Genomic DNA, 20,003 nt, shown 5'->3' with positions numbered 1-20,003 from the left:
GAATTATTAGTCCCCAGGTCCAGAGTGTAAAATGATAAATATGGAATGCTGCATACCACAAAAACACAGTCAAATGACATTTTCCTTTTTGTGGTGGGGCCAACCTAAGGGAAGCAGTCCTTACAATTATAATTGAAAGCAGATGCAGTATAAAGAAATGCAGCCAATGTATAATTACTTGATTAACCTAAAACAGCAGATTATGTAACATAATGGAGCTAAAATTGCTGCAGTAATCTAAGTATAGAACATGATTTGTATTTATATGTAACAGTTGTACAGTATGTTAGCATTAGACACACTTTACACATCCAGCATTTACAGTAAAACAATTACATCAAATAAAATGGAACAATCTAAACATAAAATATTTAAAATCTTAATAGAAACATAGAAGATTGACGGCTGAAGAAGACCACCTGGTCCACCTAGTTTGTCCTTATATTGTTTCTTTTTCTATCTTTAGATAGAAGTGTGTTTATTTCCCTTTAACATAGTCACATTAAAGTGGAGTAAATATCTGCTCTTTTGTCAGACACAGGAAAGATTGCTTAAAGGGAATCTGTCAGCATGATTTTACATATTAAACCAAGATACTGCCTGTAAAAGCTGGCAGAGAGTAATAAAGTGGCACCTTTATTTTTGAAACCCGCTGCTCATATCCAGCCCCTGGGTGCACCTTGTACTGATGCAGCCCCTCCTTCTATTGATTGATGAGGCCAAGTCTCTGAATGCTCTGCTATTGTACAACTTTGGCACATCCACAGTACAGGACCCAGTTCCTGCCCTGGAGAAGGAAACTGTACTGCGCATGTGCCAAAGTTTTACAAAGCATGAGATTACAGATTGCGTGAGATTGCACTGTGTAAGATTATAGAGTCAAGGGAAAGGAAAATGAAAACTCGTAGGTCTGTCAATCAGCAAATGGAAGGAGAGGAGTCTTCAGTACCGGAGTGGCACTAGGGTGCTCCAATAGACTAGGGCCTGCCCCTGATGCACTTTACAGCTCATGCACATATTCCCTGTGGAATGCAGCAACACATTTTAATAGTAAAGACACTGTTTTATTACTCTCTGCAAGTCTTACCAGACATTACTCTAGGTTTAATATTTGAACTTGTGCTGAGACTCCCTTTAATACAGATGAGCTGCCAGGGAAGGGCTGATACTACATAATGTCCCTGGGATCAGTTCAGGATGTTTTCATGCAGGGAGTTTGGTTACTACTGTGTCCCTCTCACACTTTTTACTGCCATCTGACATACTCGTACTTTAGCTTCTTTTTTTAATTTATTTTTTTACCTCTGTCCTTTTTTATTTTCTGTATCGTTACGAGCAACCGTTGAACTGTTAAAATGTTCCTGGAAATCAACACGCACAAAGAAGAAGGTTCAACAGGTTTTGGCTGAGTAGAAGGCAGATCACTTTCTCTGGACATATATATCCCTTCCTCCATCCCCTCCCTTTCTTTTTTTCTCACTTCTCTCAGAATTTGGATTCAGATTTTCCAGAGCTGTTGGACGTGAAATACATTAGACAATAGCAGGGGGAGGGGATGGCCAATGAGGTTTATTAACTATTCACGCATAGTGTACATAACTTTTTTGTGTTGCTTTCCAGATTCTGGCACACAGAAAACGGCTCCATTCCGAGGAGAACTTGGTTCAGATTGTCCACAGGGCTATAAAAGACTCAACAGCACTCATTGCCAGGGTAAATATCTAATAAACTGTGCCCGCATGGTAAAAGTAGCAGTGTCTAATCTACCTGCCATGTGACTGAATACAATAGTACAGTATATATCGATTCCGAAAACTTACACTATAATTATCAGCATTGCTCCCCCATCAATATATCTGAAAGTTATGTTTCTTTGTCTATAACTATCAAATATTCATTCAAAGAAAAGCTTGTATGCATACAAAAGGCTGATGCTGCCACATAAACCTTGTTTATTGCCATAATTGTAGTAGCATAATTGACGTATGACCATTGTTTGTACTTTGTAGTCACACATGTAAACCCTCTACTAGTTATAAGATTCATCTATGACTGGATGACCCAAAAATGTTGTAACCAAAATTGTGCCTAGTAAAAAAAAATTGGACATTGTTGGAGTCACAGTCTAAAGCGAAATCACACTTTTTAACAATATTTCTTTAATGAAATGTAAATGAAAAGTTAAGTAAGTTTGTAAGTTCTGTACTATTTTTGTAGTTAATAGTAGCTGTAAAAATCCAATTGCACGGAGCTCCCTCTAGTGGTGACTGCAGGCACCCAATAGTTTATCATGTACTGTGTGTCAGATAACACATTTATGAGCTACCTGCACCTTTTTAACCAATACATGCAAATATGTCTATGAAAGAGGAGACGTAGATCATCGTAAAACAATGCCAGGTCCAACCTAAGCCTTATGGATGAATCATTTGAATGGTGTAAAAAGGAGAGATGGAGGTGCATCACTTGCACAGTGCTTCAGTGGTCACAGAGTTCTCCTATATCTAAATTCAAGAGCTCCTGGTATTAAATTACAGAGAGTTTTGGGGGAGGGGGGATTTATTAAAACTGGTGTAAAGTACAACTAGCTTAGTTGCCCATAGCAACCAATCAGATTTCAGCTTCTGTTTTTCAGAGTTTCTTTGGAAAATGAAAGGTGGAATATGATTGGTTGCTATACAGTTCTTCTTTAAACCAGTTTTAATAGATCTCCCCCATTAAAGGGGTTATCCCATGATATAGAACCAGCCCTGTACCTCACATGGATCCAGAGATCTCCCCATTCACATTCATTGTTCTGCTAGATTTATCTCAAGCTGGCAGCTCAGGGGCGTGTTCTTTCTGCTGCAGCTTAGGGGGCATGTCCATGGTCTCCCTATCACAGCTCAGGAGGCAGTTGAAGGATGAAACCAAGCATGTGCGACCATCCCAGTGAGCAGGACAAAGAAATAAGAAAAAAATTAAAAGCAGATACATTGTATTGTATAACTCAGTGGCTATGCAACATTTTTAATTACATACTATTAGAAAATAATTCAGATCCAGGTACTGGTTTGAAAACTGTACAATATTTTTGGGTGGGACAACCCCTTTAACTTTAATTGACACACAGTACATTTGGCATGGGCGTCTGTCAGAGGCATTGCTAGTCCCAACCATCTGGGGCTCAAACCCAGTATTTTTGGCTGGTGCCTATAGTATGGTTGAATACTGTGGTGTACAGTGGCGACTATTGGAACAATACATAGGGGGGAACATAAGATACCACAGTCAAAAATAGGGGGGCACTAATAATTTTCACTACTTAATCATACTACTGAAAAAACGAAATAAGTATATACAGTCCTGATCAAAAGTTTAAGACCACTTGAAAAATGTCAAAAAATCATATTTTACATTGTTGGATCTTAACAAGGTTCCAAGTAGAGCTTCAACATGCAACAAGAAGAAATGGGAGTGAGACAAGGCATTTTTTGAGCATTCAATTTACTGAAAACAATGAATAAACTGAAACGGGCTGTTTTTCAGCTGATCAAAAGTTTAGGACCACATGCCTTTAACCCCTTAAGGACATAGGACGTACCGGTACGCCCTATTTCCCGAGTCCTTAAGTACCAAGGACGTACCGGTACGTCCTGACTTTAAAATCGGCATTCCGGCGCCGCAGGGGTTAATTTGAACAGGATGCCGGCTGAAATCATTCAGCCGGCATCCTGTTAAAACGCCAGGGGGGGTCATGTGACCCCCCCGTGTCGGCGATCGCAGCAAACCGCAGGTCAATTCAGACCTGCGGTTTGCTGCGCTATTTGCAGTTTCTGATCCCCGCGGTCCCTGACCGCGGGGATCAGAAACTCTAGAGTGTCTAAAATCAATATAGTACACCTCCCCCCTGCACCCCTGCATGATTTGATGGCAGCGGGTGGTGCAGGGGGGGTGTCGCAGGCGGTGGGGGCGTTGCGGGAGGCGGGCGGTGCGGCAGGCGGGATCGCGATCCCCGGCCCGCCTCCCATTGAATAATCGTTGGTGTACAGTGGGTATACCAGGGTGCCAGCACATTGCTGGCACCCTGGTATAAACGGCTGACATCGTTGATGCGATGTCAGCCGTTTAACCCTTTCCATACAGCGGTCCGTACGGACCGCTGTATGGAAAAGGTTAACAGTAAAAGGGAGCTCCCTCCCTCTCCGATCGGGGGGCTGCTGTGCCTTTGCAGCCCCCCGATGGAGAGGGAGAGAGCCCCCAGACAGCCCCCCCAGAGCCCCGTCCTTACCCTTCCCCGTCTGCGCAGTTCTGACCATAACTGAGCAGACGGGGAAGGTTCCCATGACAACAGGACGCCTGCTCAGGCGTCCTGCTGTCCATGGTGCTGAACAGATCTATGCTGAAAGCATAGATCTGTTCAGTGTAAGTAAAATACAGTACAGATACCTATATAGGTTCTGTACTGTATTTTACAGACATCAGACCCACTGGATCTTCAAGAACCAAGTGGGTCTGGGTCAAAAAAAAAAAAAAAAAAGTGAAAAAAGTTAAGATAAAAAAAAAAACATTTATCACTGAATAAAAATTAAAAAAATAAAAATAAACTACACATATTAGGTATCGCCGCGTCCGTAACGACCTGATCTATAAAACGGTCATGTTACTTTCCCCGCACAGTGAACGCCATAAAAATAAAAAAATAAAAACTATGAGAAAATTGAAATTTTGCCCACCTTACTTCCTAAAAAAGGTAATAAAAGTGATCAAAAAAGTCGCATGTACGCCAAAATAGTACCAATCAAACCGTCATCTCATCCCGCAAAAAATTAGACCCTACTCAAGATAATCGCCCAAAAACTGAAAAAACTATGGCTCTTAGACTATGGAAACACTAAAACATCATTTTTTTTGTTTCAAAAATAAAATCATTGTGTAAAACCTACATAAATAAAAATAAAGTATACATATTAGGTATTGCCGCGTCCGTATCGACCGGCTCTATATAAATATCACATGACCTAACCCCTCAGGTGACCACCATAAAAAATAAAAATAATAAATTGTGCAAAAAAAGCAATTTTTTGCCATCTTACGTCACAAAAAGTGTAATAGCAAGCGATCAAAAAGTCATATGCACCCCAAAATAGTGCCAATCAAACTGTCATCTCATCCCGCAAAAAATTAGACCCTACTCAAGATAATCGCCCAAAAACTGAAAAAACTATGGCTCTCAGACTATGGAGACACTAAACAATTTTTTGGTTTTAAAAATGAAGTTATTGTATAAAACTTACATAAATAAAAAAAATTGTATACATATTAGGTATCGCTGCGTCCGTGACAACCTGCTCTATAAAATTACCATGTGATCTAACCTGTCAGATGAATGTTGTAAATAACAAAAAAAAAACGTGCCAAAAAAGCTATTTCTTGTTACCTTGCCGCACAAAAAGTGTAATATAGAGCAACCAAAAATCATATCTACCCTGAACTAGTACCAACAATACTGCCACCCTATTCCGTACTTTCTAAAATGGGGTCACTTTTTTGGAGTTTCTACTCTAGGGGTGCATCAGGGGGGCTTCAAATAGGACATGGTGTCAAAAAAACCAGTCCAGCAAAATCTGCCTTCCAAAAACCGTATGGCATTCCTTTCCTTCTGCTCCCTGCCGTGTGCCCGTACAGCAGTCTACAGCCACATATGAGGTGTTTCTGTAAACTACAGAATCAGGGCCATAAATAATGAGTTTTGTTTGGCTGTTAACCCTTGCTTTGTAACTGGAAAAAAAATATTAAAATAGAAAATCTGCCAAAAAAGTGAAATTTTGAAATTGTATCTCTATTTTCCATTAAATCTTGTGCAACACCTAAAGGGTTAACAAAGTTTGTAAAATCAGTTTTGAATACCTTGAGGGGTGTAGTTTCTTAGATGGGGTAACTTTTATGGAGTTTCTACTCTAGGGGTGCATCAGGGGGCTTCAAATGGGACATGGTGTCAAAAAAACTGTCCAGCAAAATCTGGCTTCCAAAAACCATACAGCGTACCTTTCACTCTACGCCCCGCTGTGTGGCCGTACAGTAGTTTACGGCCACATATGGGGTGTTTCTGTAAACGGCAGAGTCAGGGCAATAAAGATACAGTCTTGTTTGGCTGTTAACCCTTGCTTTGTTAGTGGAAAAAATGGGTAAAAATTAGGCAAAAAAATGAAATTCTCAAATTTCATCCCCATTTGCCAATAACTCTTGTGCAACACCTAAAGGGTTAACGAAGTTTGTAAAATCAGTTTTGAATACCTTGAGGGGTGTAGTTTCTTAGATGGGGTCACTTTTATGGAGTTTCTACTCTAGGGGTGCATCAGGGGGCTTCAAATGGGACATGGTGTCAAAAAAACTGTCCAGCAAAATCTGGCTTCCAAAAACCATCCGGCGCACCTTTCACTCTACACCCCGCTGTGTGGCCGTACAGTAGTTTACGGCCACATATGGGGTGTTTCTGTAAACGGCAGAGTCAGGGCAATAAAGATACAGTCTTGTTTGGCTGTTAACCCTTGCTTTGTTAGTGGAAAAAATGGGTTAAAATGGAAAATTAGGCAAAAAAATGAAATTCTCAAATTTCATCCCCATTTGCCAATAACTCTTGTGCAACACCTAAAGGGTTAACAGAGTTTGTAAAATCAGTTTTGAATACCTTGAGGGGTGTAGTTTATAGAATGGGGTCATTTTTGGGCGGTTTCTATTATGTAAGCCTTGCAAAGTGACTTCAGAGCTGTAGTGGTCCCTAAAAATTGGGTTTTTGTAAATTTCTGAAAAATTTCAAGATTTGCTTCTAAACTTCTAAGCCTTGTAACATCCCCAAAAAATAAAATATCATTCCCAAAATAATTCAAACATGAAGTAGACATATGGGGAATGTTAAGTCATCACAATTTTTGGGGGTATTACTATGTATTACAGAAGTAGAGAAACTGAAACTTTGAAATTTGCTAATTTTTCCAAATTTTGGGTAAATTAGGTATTTTATTATGCAAAAAAATTAATTTTTTTGACTTTATTTTACCAGTGTCATGAAGTACAATATGTGACGAAAAAACAATCTCAGAATGGCCTGTATAAGTAAAAGCGTTTTAAAGTTATCAGCACTTAAAGTGACACTGGTCAGATTTGCAAAAAATGGCCTGGTCCTTAAGGTGAAAATGAGCCTGGTCCTTAAGGGGTTAAAAGGCCAAATCTGTGCAAAGATGTGGATTCATTGTCATTTTCTGTCAGGTAGTCACACGTTGTGATGGCAAAGGCAAAAAACTCTCCCTTTTTGAACGTGGTCGGGTTGTTGAACTGCATAAACAGGGTCTCTCGTCTGTGTGGTAACGACTGGGTTTTTTAACAGGACAACACTACAGTACACAATGCCCGCAGGACAAGTGACTTCTTCCAGGAGAATAACATCACTCTTTTGGCCCATCCTGCGTGTTCCCCTGATCTAAATCCAATTGAGAACCTTTGGGGATGGATGGCAAGGAAAGTTTACAAAAATGGACAACAGTTCCAGACAGTAGATGGCCTTTGTGCGGCCGTCTTCACCACTTGGAGAAATGTTCCCACTGACCTCATGGAAACTTTTGCATCAAGCATGCCGAAACTAATTTTGGAAGTATTAAACAATAACGGCGGAGCTAATTATTACTGAGTTCATATTTGGAAGTTGGATTTCTGTTTTGGAGGGTTTAGTTTTTTTTGGGAGGTGTGGTCCTAAACTTTTTATCAGCTGAAAAACAGTCTGTTTCAGTTTATTCGTTGTTTTCATTACATTGAATGCTCAAAAAATGTTTTGTCTCACTCCTATTACTTCTTGTTGCATGTTGAAGCTCTACTTGGACCCTTGTTAAGATCCAGCCATGCTAAATATGATTTTTTTTGCCATTTATCAAGTGGTCCTAAACTTTTGATCAGGACTGTATAAATAAGATAACAAAATACGAAAGTATTGCAGTATGCAGGGATACCTTTTTATTGTAATACCCTAATACTTAAAAGACAAGCTTTCAAGAGTTTTCCTTTCTTCCTCAATACGCTTGAGTATTCAGAAATGATCTATTCCTAAGGGTGGGTTCACATCTGGGTTATGCCATTCCGTTATAGGTTCAGTTTCAAACGGAATATAATGGAATGGCCAGATGGAATGCAAAACGGAAACCTTTAAGAGGCATTCCGTTTTGCTCTGTCCTAATAGAAGTTTATGAGAAAGCATAACGGATCCGTCTGGGTCAACAGGACTTTGTTTTCCGTATTGCATATAGGGAACCAGACGGATCCGTTTTGATTCCCACACAGTGGCTGTGAAGGGAAAAGTTCCAGAGCACACAATGACCGCCCCAGAGCCTTTCTGCTGCCTGACCAACCGTATGCTGCCAGAGCGCCAGCCCAGCCTGCAGGACATCAGAGGCCTGGGGTCCACATTATAGCACCACTACATTTACATTTATTTATTATCAAAAAACATCATACATAACAAAAAACAAACAAACATTTTTACTGTTTTACAAAAGCCAGATCTGTGGATGACACACTGTTATGGGCATCTATGGATGACACCGCTATGGGGGATCTGTGGATGACACCGCTATGGGGGATCTGTGGATGTCACACTGTTATGGGCATCTGTGGATGACACCGCCATGGGCATCTGTGGATGACATCGTTATGGGGCATCTGTGGATGTCACACTGTTATGGGCATCTGTGGATGACACACTGTTATGAACATCTGTGGATGACACTGTTATCGGCATCTGTGGATGACACACTGTTATGAGCATCTGTGGATGATGACATCGTTATGGGGCATCTGTGGATGTCACACTGTTATGGGCATCTGTGGATGACACACTGTTATGAACATCTGTGGATGACACTGTTATCGGCATCTGTGGATGACACACTGTTATGAGCATCTGTGGATGACACTGTTATCGGCATCTGTGAATGACACACTGTTATGGGCATCTGTAGTTGATACACTGTTATGTTGGATCTAAGGATGACACACTGTTATGGGGATCTGTGAATGACATAATGTTATGGCCATCTGTGGATGACACCGTTATGGGCACCTGTGGATAACAGCGTTATGGGGCACCTGTGGATGACACACTGTTATGGGCATCTGTGGATGACACTGTTATGGGCATCTGTGGATGACACTGTTATGGTCATCTGTGGATGACACTGTTATGGTCATCTGTGGATGACACCGTTATGTGGGATCTGTGGATGACACCAATATGTGGGATCTGTGGATGACACCGTTATGTGGGATCTGTGGATGACACCGTTATGTGGGATCTGTGGATGACCCCGGTTTTATGGGATCTGTGGATGATGCCCTGTTATGGGCATCTGTGAATGACATAATGTTATGGCCATCTGTGGATGACACCGTTATGGGCACCTGTGGATAACAGCGTTATGGGCATCTGTGGATGACACACTGTTATGGGCATCTGTGGAGGACACTGTTATGGGCATCTGTGGATGACACCGTTATGTGGGATCTGTGGATGACACCAATATGTGGGATCTGTGAATGACACCGTTATGTGGGATCTGTGGATGACACCGTTATGTGGGATCTGTGGATGACACCATTATATGGGATCTGTGGATGATGCACTGTTATGGGCATCTGTGGATGACACTGTTATGGGCACCTGTGGATGGCACACTGTTATGGGAGATCTGTGGATGACATTCAACCACAACCACGCTTAAACCCAACTGCTCTACTGGTCAAACTTGTTAAATGGCTCCCAAACACAATATGCTCCAACACTTAATTAACCCCTTCATAAACTAAAAAAAAGTTCAAAGCAGAACACACAGCAAATTGAGGCTGGGTGGGCTGGAAAGAGGGGGTTAATAAGTGATGGAGGTGGATGGCCCTGTGTTTACTAGGCAAGCGCCTGTTGTGACAGGGCCAAAGCAATCTAACTGTATCCTCCCCCCCAGTCCTGCCAGACAAGACACAAAGCAATTAAAAGTACCCCCCTTCACAATGTTAAATGCACTCTACTCAGTCAGCACACGCCACGCCATTTATATAAATTATATGATTATATATGATATATGAATATGATATAATCTCCTCAACTTTGACTACCTCAGCAGCGCAGCTGCTGCACTGCGCTCCTGTCTGTGTATTCTGGTTCCTCCTAGTCCTGGCTTGCACTTCCCGCCGCCACACCTGCAAAACAGAATTGACTGGCGGCGCGCGAATCTGCAGGTGGCTTGCGTGTGATGTCACGTCAGTGAGCTCTGCGCAGTGACTGACTGTCACTGTTGTGATGATTTGGATCGGCGGAGGCGGCCAGAGCCTTACATTTTAAAGGGAAAGCGGTACGGGAATCAGCGGGGTGGTATGAGGGGCGGGGGGCAAGGAATGCCCCCCTGTAGCGACGCCTATGGTGGTGTAGCAGGGAACTGTCAGCTCCCTGTGCCACCTTTGAATCTCATAGACTACAGGAAATTTGAGGCCTGTGAGACGAAGACTCCTGCATAGACTGGCATGATGATATCCCTGCATTGTGTTATCCCAAGCAGGGATCTGGCATGATGGGTATGCCAAAGGTTTTTGGGGGAAGGGCAATGCTGTTATGTTGATGCTAACTTGTTTAGAGCTTTTGATGATGTGTTGTTGTACCTGCATGTTGCGGGTGTCTCTAAGCACACTGGCAGGCTATCTGGACAATAGAGTTTTAAGTCAGAAAGTCAGAAAGTTAGAAAGTTAGAAAGTTTTCTGTTTTCTATTATGAGTGACATGAAAAGCAGTAACCTTTAGCTGCGTGCATTTTAGCGAGTTGCCCTCTAGATTTTGGTGTTTTTCCTTCTTTTGTCTATGTTTATATCAGTGGTGGCATAAAAAGTTTTTTTTTACTCATCCACGACATTTTGTGCATACTGGGTTGCAAGGGAGAAACAAGCATCTTTGCTTAAAAGGGTGCCATCAATTGCATGTCACATGTGTCAACCATGGCTCCTAATACAAATTGTGAAGCAGTATTCATTAGAATTTGTAGCACTGCTATTAGATTACATTATTAATGGAGTTAATTGCTCATTGTATATTGGTATTCTTTGAACACTGTATGGTAGCTTTGTGAACCATTAGTGCTACCTTAGATTATTGGTGGTGTCTGGTGTTGTAATTTACATAGTATAGACTTCCTGAGTTTAGGATTTCCAAGTTCCCCAACATAGGCTCTAAGGATTTCTCTCTTGGAAAAATGATGAGAATAATAAAGGGAGATGGGTCATGCCTGGGAGATGTCATCAAGACCGAGAGAACAAGAGAAAGCAGATAACTCCAATCAGAGAAAATATCACTGTTAGTTAAAAAAAAGGGAGGGCAGAATAGCCTCATCTCACCACTACCTTGCTGCTGCTTTCCCAATGCTGTCTCAGTCCCCACTGCCTTCTTGTCCCAGGCCTGACACACTTAAAACGGCTTGGACTGCCTGCTCAGGTAATCACTGGCTCAGGTGGGTCACCACTGTGACCAGTGTTTGACTGAGCAGAATGTTGAAGACATTTTATGTATGTCAAGTTGGGCTTCTCCATGAATCAGTTAAAATTGATGCCAACAACCTGTCCTAGAATGTGAACAGGACTGGTTTCAAGCACTTGCAGAGCTGTCTAGGGAGGTGGGGGTGTAGCTTCACTACACGGCTGTACAGTAAATGATAATTATGTGATCCTGCCTATGACATGTCATCATGGCTGAGCAGCCTGACAGGAAAACTCACCAATATGTAGTATATGCAAGTTTCAGAGCGTAGCGGGGTCCAACCTCCTCACCAGCTCTTCAAGCAGTGGCAACCAGTCCTACTCACATTCCATTAAAGGTTACTGGTAGCTATTTTAAATAATTCTTTTAAGTAGTGAGCAGTGGAGACTGGAGCAGCAATGGAACAGCAGTAGTTGATCCATGAGGTATGTTCTTAATTTAAAATCATTTTTCCTCCCTCCCCCTTTTTTTTTATTAAAACATGTCCCCAGGAAAACCACTTTAATTGTACAATTGTAACCACTTCAGCTGTAAAACTTTCATATGACCTGTTAAACTGATATACAGTCCTGATCAAAAATTTAAGACCACTTGAAAAATGGCAAAAAATCATATTTAGAATCGCTGGATCTTAACAAGTTTCCAAATAGAGCTTCAACATGCAACAAGAAGAAATGGGAGTGAGACAAAACATTTTTTTGAGCATTCAATTTAATGAAAACAACGAATAAACTGAAACACGCTGTTTTTCAGCTGATCAAAAGTTTAGGACCACACCTTCAAAAAAAAACTAATCCCGCTGTTATTGTGCTGGAAGAAGTCCCTTGTCCTGCGGGCATTGTGTACTGTAGCATTGTCCTGTTGAAAAACCCAGTCGTTACCACACAGACGAGGGCCCTCAGTCATGAGGAATGCTCTCTGCAACATCTGGACATAGCCAGCGGCCGTTTGACGCCCCTGCACTTCCTGAAGCTCCATTGTTCCACTGAAGGAAAAAGCACCCCAGACCATTATGGCGCCCCCTCCACTGTGGCGCGTAGAAAACATCTCAGGTGGGATCTGCTTGTCATGCCAGTAATGTTGGAAACCATCAGGACCATCAAGGTTACATTTTTCTTTTTCATCAGAGAATAAAACTTTCTTCCACCTTTGAATGTCCCATGTTTGGTGCTCTCTTGTAAAGCCCAAACAAGCAGTTCTGTGGCGTTTAAGGAGACGAGGTCTTTGAAGACTTTTTAGTTTTTGAAGCCCTTCGGTCTCAGATGCCATCTGATGGTTATGGGGCTGCAGTCAGCACCAGTAAGGGCCTTAATTTGGGTCGAGGATCGTCCAGTGTCTTGACGGACAGCCAATTGGATCCTCTGGCTCAGGGCTGATGACATTTTTTGGGGTTTTCCACTTGACTTTTTTGTTCCATAACCCTCAGGATCATTTAAGAATTTAAGAAATTCCAAATGACTGTCTTACTGCGTCCCACCTCAGCAACTATGGTGTGCTGTAAGAGACCCTGCTTATGCAGTTCAACAACCTGACCACGTTCAAAGAGGGAGAGTTTTTTTGCCTTTGCCATCACAACGTGTGACTACCTGACAGAAAATGACAATGAATCCACATCTTTGCACAGATTTGGCCTTTAAAAGGCAGGTGGTCCTAAACTTTTGATCAGCTGAAAAACAGCCTGTTTCAGTTTAATCGTTGTTTTCATTAAATTGAATGCTCAAACTCTCATTTCTTCTTGTTGCATGTTGAAGCTCTACTTGGAACCTTGTTAAGATCCAGCCATGCTAAATATGATTTTTTGCCATTTTTCAAGTGGTCTTAAACTTTTGATCAGGACTGTATATATATATATATATATATATATATCTTCTTTATATTGGTCTCTGATCTGAGGTCTGATTGAGGGTCTTATTAACATTGGGGGTCTGATTGGGGCCGTGAGCTGAGGTCTGATTAATATTGGGGTTCTGACTGCTGATCTGAGGTGTAATGGAAAATATTTTTTTTGTATTGTCCTCCTCTAAAACCTAGCTGCGTCTTATGGGCAAGTGCGTCTTATAGGGCGAAAAATACGGTATATAGAGAAGGGTTGTTGATCCAGGGAGTTAGTCTGATTGCCTGCTCAGAGTCGGGAAGGATTTTTTTTTCTCTTAAAATGAGAAAAATTGGATTCTACCTCTTGTTTTTTTTCCCTTCCTCTGGATCAACTTGCAGGATAACAGGCTGAACTGGATGGACAGATGTCATTTTTCAGTCCTACAAACTATGTTACTATGTACATTTTTTAAGTGTAACTGCCGTTTCATTTTTTATTCCCTAATGGTATAGTACACCCTGCTGTATAAGTGCTTTTGTGATTTTAAAATTTGATCATTTTCAGTTTTGCCTGCTAATAACTCCCACAAATGCATGCCACTTTCCTATTCAGCAGCTATTATCTCACAGCGTTGCCATGTGCAGTCCGTCTTCTCAGTTTTATAACAAGAGACGGATGAGCTCAGTAACAAGAGATTGATGAGCTCTGGGAGAAGGAGCTCAGCCCTGACAGCCTGGAGCTATGCTGAAGCAGAAAGTGGAGGGGGGGTGGATGCTTTAGATGGTGATATCTTCTCAATGGTAGCAGCTAGAAATATGCAACTGGCTTTCATACAAGACCAGAATGACAGCTCTAGTCCAAGCAACAGAGGAGAAATCACTAATAATTAGTATGGATAATAAATAGCAGTAATGCAGTAATGCTGCGAATCAGCAGCTCACCAAAGGTACACAAGATGACTGTACCCCCACAAACACCGGTCCTTATGGCTTAGCAACAACATTCATGAGGAGATACAAAAACCTACTCAGCAAGCCAAAGGGGAAAGTGTGTTATAATAATATAGGTAAACAATTGCAGGCAAAAAGCACAAGAGTTGCAGCAGCCACAAGGGGTAGAAAAAATGTTAGCATGGGAAACCAACTCGCATTTTTTTCCATAGGAATGTATTAGATCCGGCATTCAAAATACCGGAATGCCGGATCCGACCTTCGAAGTGAATCAGTTTGTCCGTATGACAAACAGACAGACGGATCCGTTTTTGCAATGCATTTGTAAGACGGATCAGGAGTTAATGCAAGATTTTAGTTCTTCCTTTTCAATAAATTAGCAAATATTTTGGACATTCTGTTTTGACTTTGTCATTATGGGGTATTGAATGCAGATTAATGGAGAGATGGGTACTTTCACACTAGCGTTAAAGTTTTCCGGTATTGAGTTCCGTCCTAGGGGCTCAATACCGGGAAAAAAGGCTTCAATTTGGTCCCTATTCATTGTCAATGGGGACAAAACTGAACTGAACAGAACGCAATGCACCAAAATGCATTCCGTTCTGTTTGGTTTCTAGACCGGAGAGAAAATCGCAGCATGCTGCTTTTTTATTTCCATCCCTGGAATGCGGAGAAAAACGGATCCGTCATAACCCCCAATGCAAATCAATGGGGACGGATCCGTTTTCTCTGATACAATAGAAAACAAATCCGTCCTCCATTGACTTTCAATGGAGTTCAAAACAGATCCGTTTTGGCAATGTTGAAAAAAAAATTAAAGATAATACAACCGGGATCCGTTCAAACTGATGCAGATAGTTGTATTATCAGTAACGGAAGCGTTTTTGCTGGACCCTGCCGTATCCAGTAATAACGCTAGTGTGAAAGTGCCCTAATTCAGACACCAAATGACATAGCTAATACAGCCCTCAGGTCAGATTCTCTAAACCAGGGAGGGGTCTGGAACCTTCGGCACTCCAGCTGCTGTGAAACCACAACTCACAGCATGCACACGTGCTCGGCAGTTCTTGTTACTCCCGTAGAAGTGAATGAAATGTTCTGGGAAATGTAATTTCACAACAGCTGGAGTGCCAGAGGTTGCTGATCCCTGCTCTTCACTAATGCAGACCCTAGGATGAACTGCCGATACCAGATAAGTCGAGATACCAGACCTCCAAAATACAAATTCAGTGAGGTGTTATTAGTGGGGTACGTACAGTTCTGTTCAGAATAATAGCAGTGTGTTTAAAAAAGTTAATGAAGCTCAAAATCCTTTTAATAGCTTTTATTTCCATACACACAAATGCATTGGGAACACTACACATTCTATTCCAAATCAAAACATGAAGAAAGATATATCAAATTTGTGTTCCTCTAAAAAAAAAAAAAAAAATTGAAGAAAAGTGAATATTAAACTGTTAAAAAAATGGCAGTGTTTGTATTCTTCTTTACAAACGCAAACATTCACTATATAAACTGAAAAACGTTTGAAGATCTCACTGTTTCTGAGAACTGCTGTACATCGGTGTTGCATGGAGTCAACCAACTTCAGGTATTCCAGCCCAGGATGATTGGACTACATTCCACAGTTCTTCTCTATTTCTTGGTTTTGCCTCAGAAACTGCATTTTTTATGTCACCCCACAAGTTTTCCATTGGATTATGATCCGGGATTGGGCTGGCCACTCCATAACGTCAATCTTGTTGGTCTGGAACCAAGATGTTGCACAGTTACTGGTGTGTTTGGGGTTGATGTCTTGTTGGAACACCCATTTCAAGGGCATTTCCTCTTCAACATAAGGCAGCATGACCTCTTCAAGTATTCTGATGTATTCAAACTGATCCATGATCCCTGGTATGTGATAAATAGGCCTAACACCTTAGTATGAGAAACATCCCCATCTCATGATGCTTGCGCCACCATGCTTCTTTGTCTTCACAGTGTACTGTGGCTTGAATTCAGTGTTTGGGGGTCGTCTGACAAACTCTCTCCGGCCACTAGACCCAAAAAGAATAATCTTACTTTCATCAGTCCACAATATGTCTCTTTAGGCCAGTCAATGTGCTCTTTGGCAAATTGTAATCTCTTCAGCACATGTCATTTTTTTTTCAACAGTGGGACTTTGTGGGGGCTTCTTGCAGATAGCTTGGCTTCACATAGGCGTCTTCTAATTGTAACAGTACTCACAGGTAACTTTAGACCTTCTTTGCTCTTCCTGGAGCTGAGTCCTTGCCATTTTGGCTATTCTTCTATCCATTCGAATGGTAGTTTTTCGCTTTCTTCCACATCTTTCAGGTTTTGGTTGCCATTTTAAAGCATTTCCGATCATTTTAGCTGAGCAGCCTATCATTTTCTGCACTTCTTTATATGTTTTCCCCTCTCCAATCAACTTTTAAATAAAGGTATGCTGTTCTTCTAAACAATGTCTGGAGCGACCCATATTCCTCAGAATTTCCAAGAGAAATGCACTGTAACCAGCATTTACAACATTTGCTGCCTTCCTTCCTTAAATAAGGGCAATAATTGCCACCAGTTTTTCAACAAATGAATGACCTCACTAATTGAACTCTACACTGCTATTATTTTGAACATGCCCCTTTCAATAAGTGATTGAATTACAGAGAATCAGCAGCATGCATGTCATGACTGTTGGATTTCTATTACTCTACTACACCTGCTAGTAAATTATTTGCCATGTAGAAATATCATTTTTTACCAAAAATAGTGATTCATCAGGTTAGTGATGTCTGACTACTATTATTTTGAACACATCTGTATGTAAAACATTTGCTGTATCATGTGCCTTTATGCACCCAGGATTGAGGATCTCAAAAGGCAGTCAGGAATCTCTATTGTATAATAACTATAGACTCATAAAATCTGAGATAATGCATATAGGAAATGTTTGTGTATATTCAACTATGAACAAATCACATTACTATATCTTGTCTTCCAACAGATATAAATGAGTGCAGCATGCAAGGAGTATGCCAAAATGGAGATTGTCTGAATACACAAGGAAGCTTCAGATGTGTGTGTAAACATGGCTATGTCTTCATCTCTTCACAGATGCGCTGTACACGTGAGTCTCCTACAGTCTATGCTGGATGGTTATAACATGCTGTCACGAACCAGCGGGTGTGAACCCCCTGTGCCACGTGTCCTACCTCCGCTAAGGGTGTTGTCTAAGTGAACCCCTTGATCTTCACAGTACCTCTGATGGTGGGGATAGAATTTCCTGAGGGGAACACCAGGTCGCTACCTCTTGAGAAGGATAGGCACACGAGGCAGCTGGTCCAGGAGGTACCTGAGAAAGGTACTAGAGGTACAGGCGTTGTCAGCAGGCTAAGTGTTAACCAGGAGCAACAGTGCAGGACCGAAGGATGAGGCAGAGGCGAACTCAGACAGGCAATAGGTCAGGGCAGGCAGCACTGTTACAGGTTAAACAATCTGGGTCGGCAACAGGAGAGTCAAGGCAAACAGGCAGGGATCAAACAGGTAGCAGAGTCCAGGAATACAAGTACGAGTCAGGAACACAAGCGGATATCAGGAACCTTAGCAGAACACAAGGACCTTCACACAAAGGCATATGGGAAGGGGGCTAAGCCACTTATATAGGTGCAGGAGGGCTAGGATTGGTTAGCAAGGTCATATGACCTAACCCATAAAGCACAGGGAGTGACGCGCGCCGGCCCTTAAGGAAGTGCTGCAGGAAACAAGAAACAAGCATGCTGTGGCCAGGGCTGAGAGGAAACTGTGGAGCAGAACAACAGTATCTACACAGACAGAGCCTAGGACTGTAGCGGTGAATGGGAAGCACTGGCAGCAGATCACTGCTGAACACGGCACCCAGGACCAGGGCGGTAAGCAGGGGAACAGCGGCGCACAGCAGCCGCTGTTACACATGTATCATGGGAATATATTTAGAGAAAATCTTGTGTAATATTTATACTTTTTATTTATACTTTTTTAAGGTATACTTTTGCATGAAGGACATTTGAAAAATGATATATACTAAGCGTGCAAGAATTGAGAAATATATTTATTTTATAGGGGTTCATCCCTTTGGTAAATCTCTGCTTGATAGAAGAGTCTCTTGATAAAAAAAAGCTGATCACGGAGTGTTCCACTGCTGGGGCCTCCAGCAATCAGCTATAATCTATAGAGGAACCTGGCAGTAAATCTGGCCACACAAATGAGATGTTTTTCAACCAACAGCTATCTTTACCAAACAAGGAGAAGGGAGAAAGCTCCTGCACATGCTACCCCAAGTATAAAAGGACCAGACATTTTAAATTCCTTATCTCCCACCACATCTGCCATCAGAGCCACTTCAATGATGGGTGTTGTGATCAGTTGTCTAAGCAGTCAGTTCTAGTCAGGAATATCCTAGTTATAAACTGCAAAGAAAAAGGAGAAGGTGGGGGAGCAGCTGCAGAGCTAACAGGCTGAAGGAGGAAAGGAAAATAGTAAAAAATATATATATATGCCTGGCAGTTACCCAAATAATAAAGTTGTTATTTTTACCACACAGTCAACGCCGTAAATAAATTCCACAAATTAATATAAAAATTGCAGTTTTATTTCTTTCCCCCTAAAACTAAAATAATAAAAGTTATTTAATACACTTTATATACCCCAAAATGGTTAAAAAAATATATACAACTAAGGCCTCATGAACACGACAGTATTTTTTCACGGTCCGCAAAATGGGGTTCCGTTGTTCCGTGATCCGTGCTGTTTTTTCTTCCATGTGTCTTCCTTGAAAAAAAAAATCTAAGTCAAGTTTGCCTTGAAAATGATAGGAAAAAAAACAGACACGGATCACAGACGCAGATGACAATCTTGTGTGCCTCCGTGTTTTTTCACGGACCCATTTACTTGAATGCGTTCGCGAACCGTTGTCCGTCAAAAAAATAGGACAGGTCTTATTTTTTTGACGGACAGGAAACACGGATCACGGACGCGGATGACAAATGGTGCATTTTCCGAGTTTTCAACAGACTGATTGAAAGTCAATGGGTCCGCAGAAAATCACGGAAAACGGAACAATGGACACGGATGCACACAACGGTCGTGTGCATGAGACCTAACCCCGCAAAATAAAAAAAATAAAAAAAGTTATGACTGCTAGAACACTAAGGCCTCTTTCAGACGGGCGTTGCGGGTAAATGTGCGGGTGCGTTGCGGGAACACCAGCGGTTTGTCCACGCGAGTGCAAAACATTGTAATGCGTTTTGCACTCGCGTGAGAAAAATTGCGCGTGTTTGGTATCCAAACCCGAACTTCTTCACAGAAGTTCGGACTTGGGATCGGTGTTCTGTAGATTGTATTATTTTCCCTGATAACATGGTTATCAGGGAAAATAATAGCATTCTGAATACAGAATGCATAGTAAAATAGCGCTGTAGGGGTAAAAAAATAAAAAATTTAACTCACCTTAATCCACTTGCTCGCGCAGCCGGCATCTCCTTCTGTCTTTATCATGGCTTTGTGTAGCAACAGGACCTGTGGTGACGTCACTCCGGTCATCACATGATCCATTACCATAGTAAAAGATCATGTGATGGATCATGTGATGACTATGACGTCACCAAAGGTCCTTGTTGCTGCACAGACCTAAGATCAAGACAGAAGGAGATGCCGGGCTGCGCGAGCAA

General features: G+C 41.6%; 1 protein-coding gene across 1 annotated transcript in view; it reads left to right on the top strand.

Moving 5' to 3' along the window:
- The window catches only part of LTBP3 (latent transforming growth factor beta binding protein 3), a 176,942-nt gene that overhangs the window by 72,234 nt on the left and 84,705 nt on the right, over positions 1-20,003 (top strand). The window contains exons 5-6 of the mRNA XM_044269983.1: positions 1,621-1,713; positions 17,303-17,425. Coding sequence (XP_044125918.1) covers positions 1,621-1,713; positions 17,303-17,425 — 216 coding nt within the window. The remainder of the gene's footprint in view (positions 1-1,620; positions 1,714-17,302; positions 17,426-20,003) is intronic.

Source organism: Bufo gargarizans, chromosome 10, assembly GCF_014858855.1.
Source record: "Bufo gargarizans isolate SCDJY-AF-19 chromosome 10, ASM1485885v1, whole genome shotgun sequence".
NCBI classification, from domain to species: Eukaryota; Metazoa; Chordata; class Amphibia; order Anura; family Bufonidae; genus Bufo; species Bufo gargarizans.
Note: the sequence above shows the minus strand (reverse complement) of the source record. Positions and strands in the feature narration are given on the sequence as shown.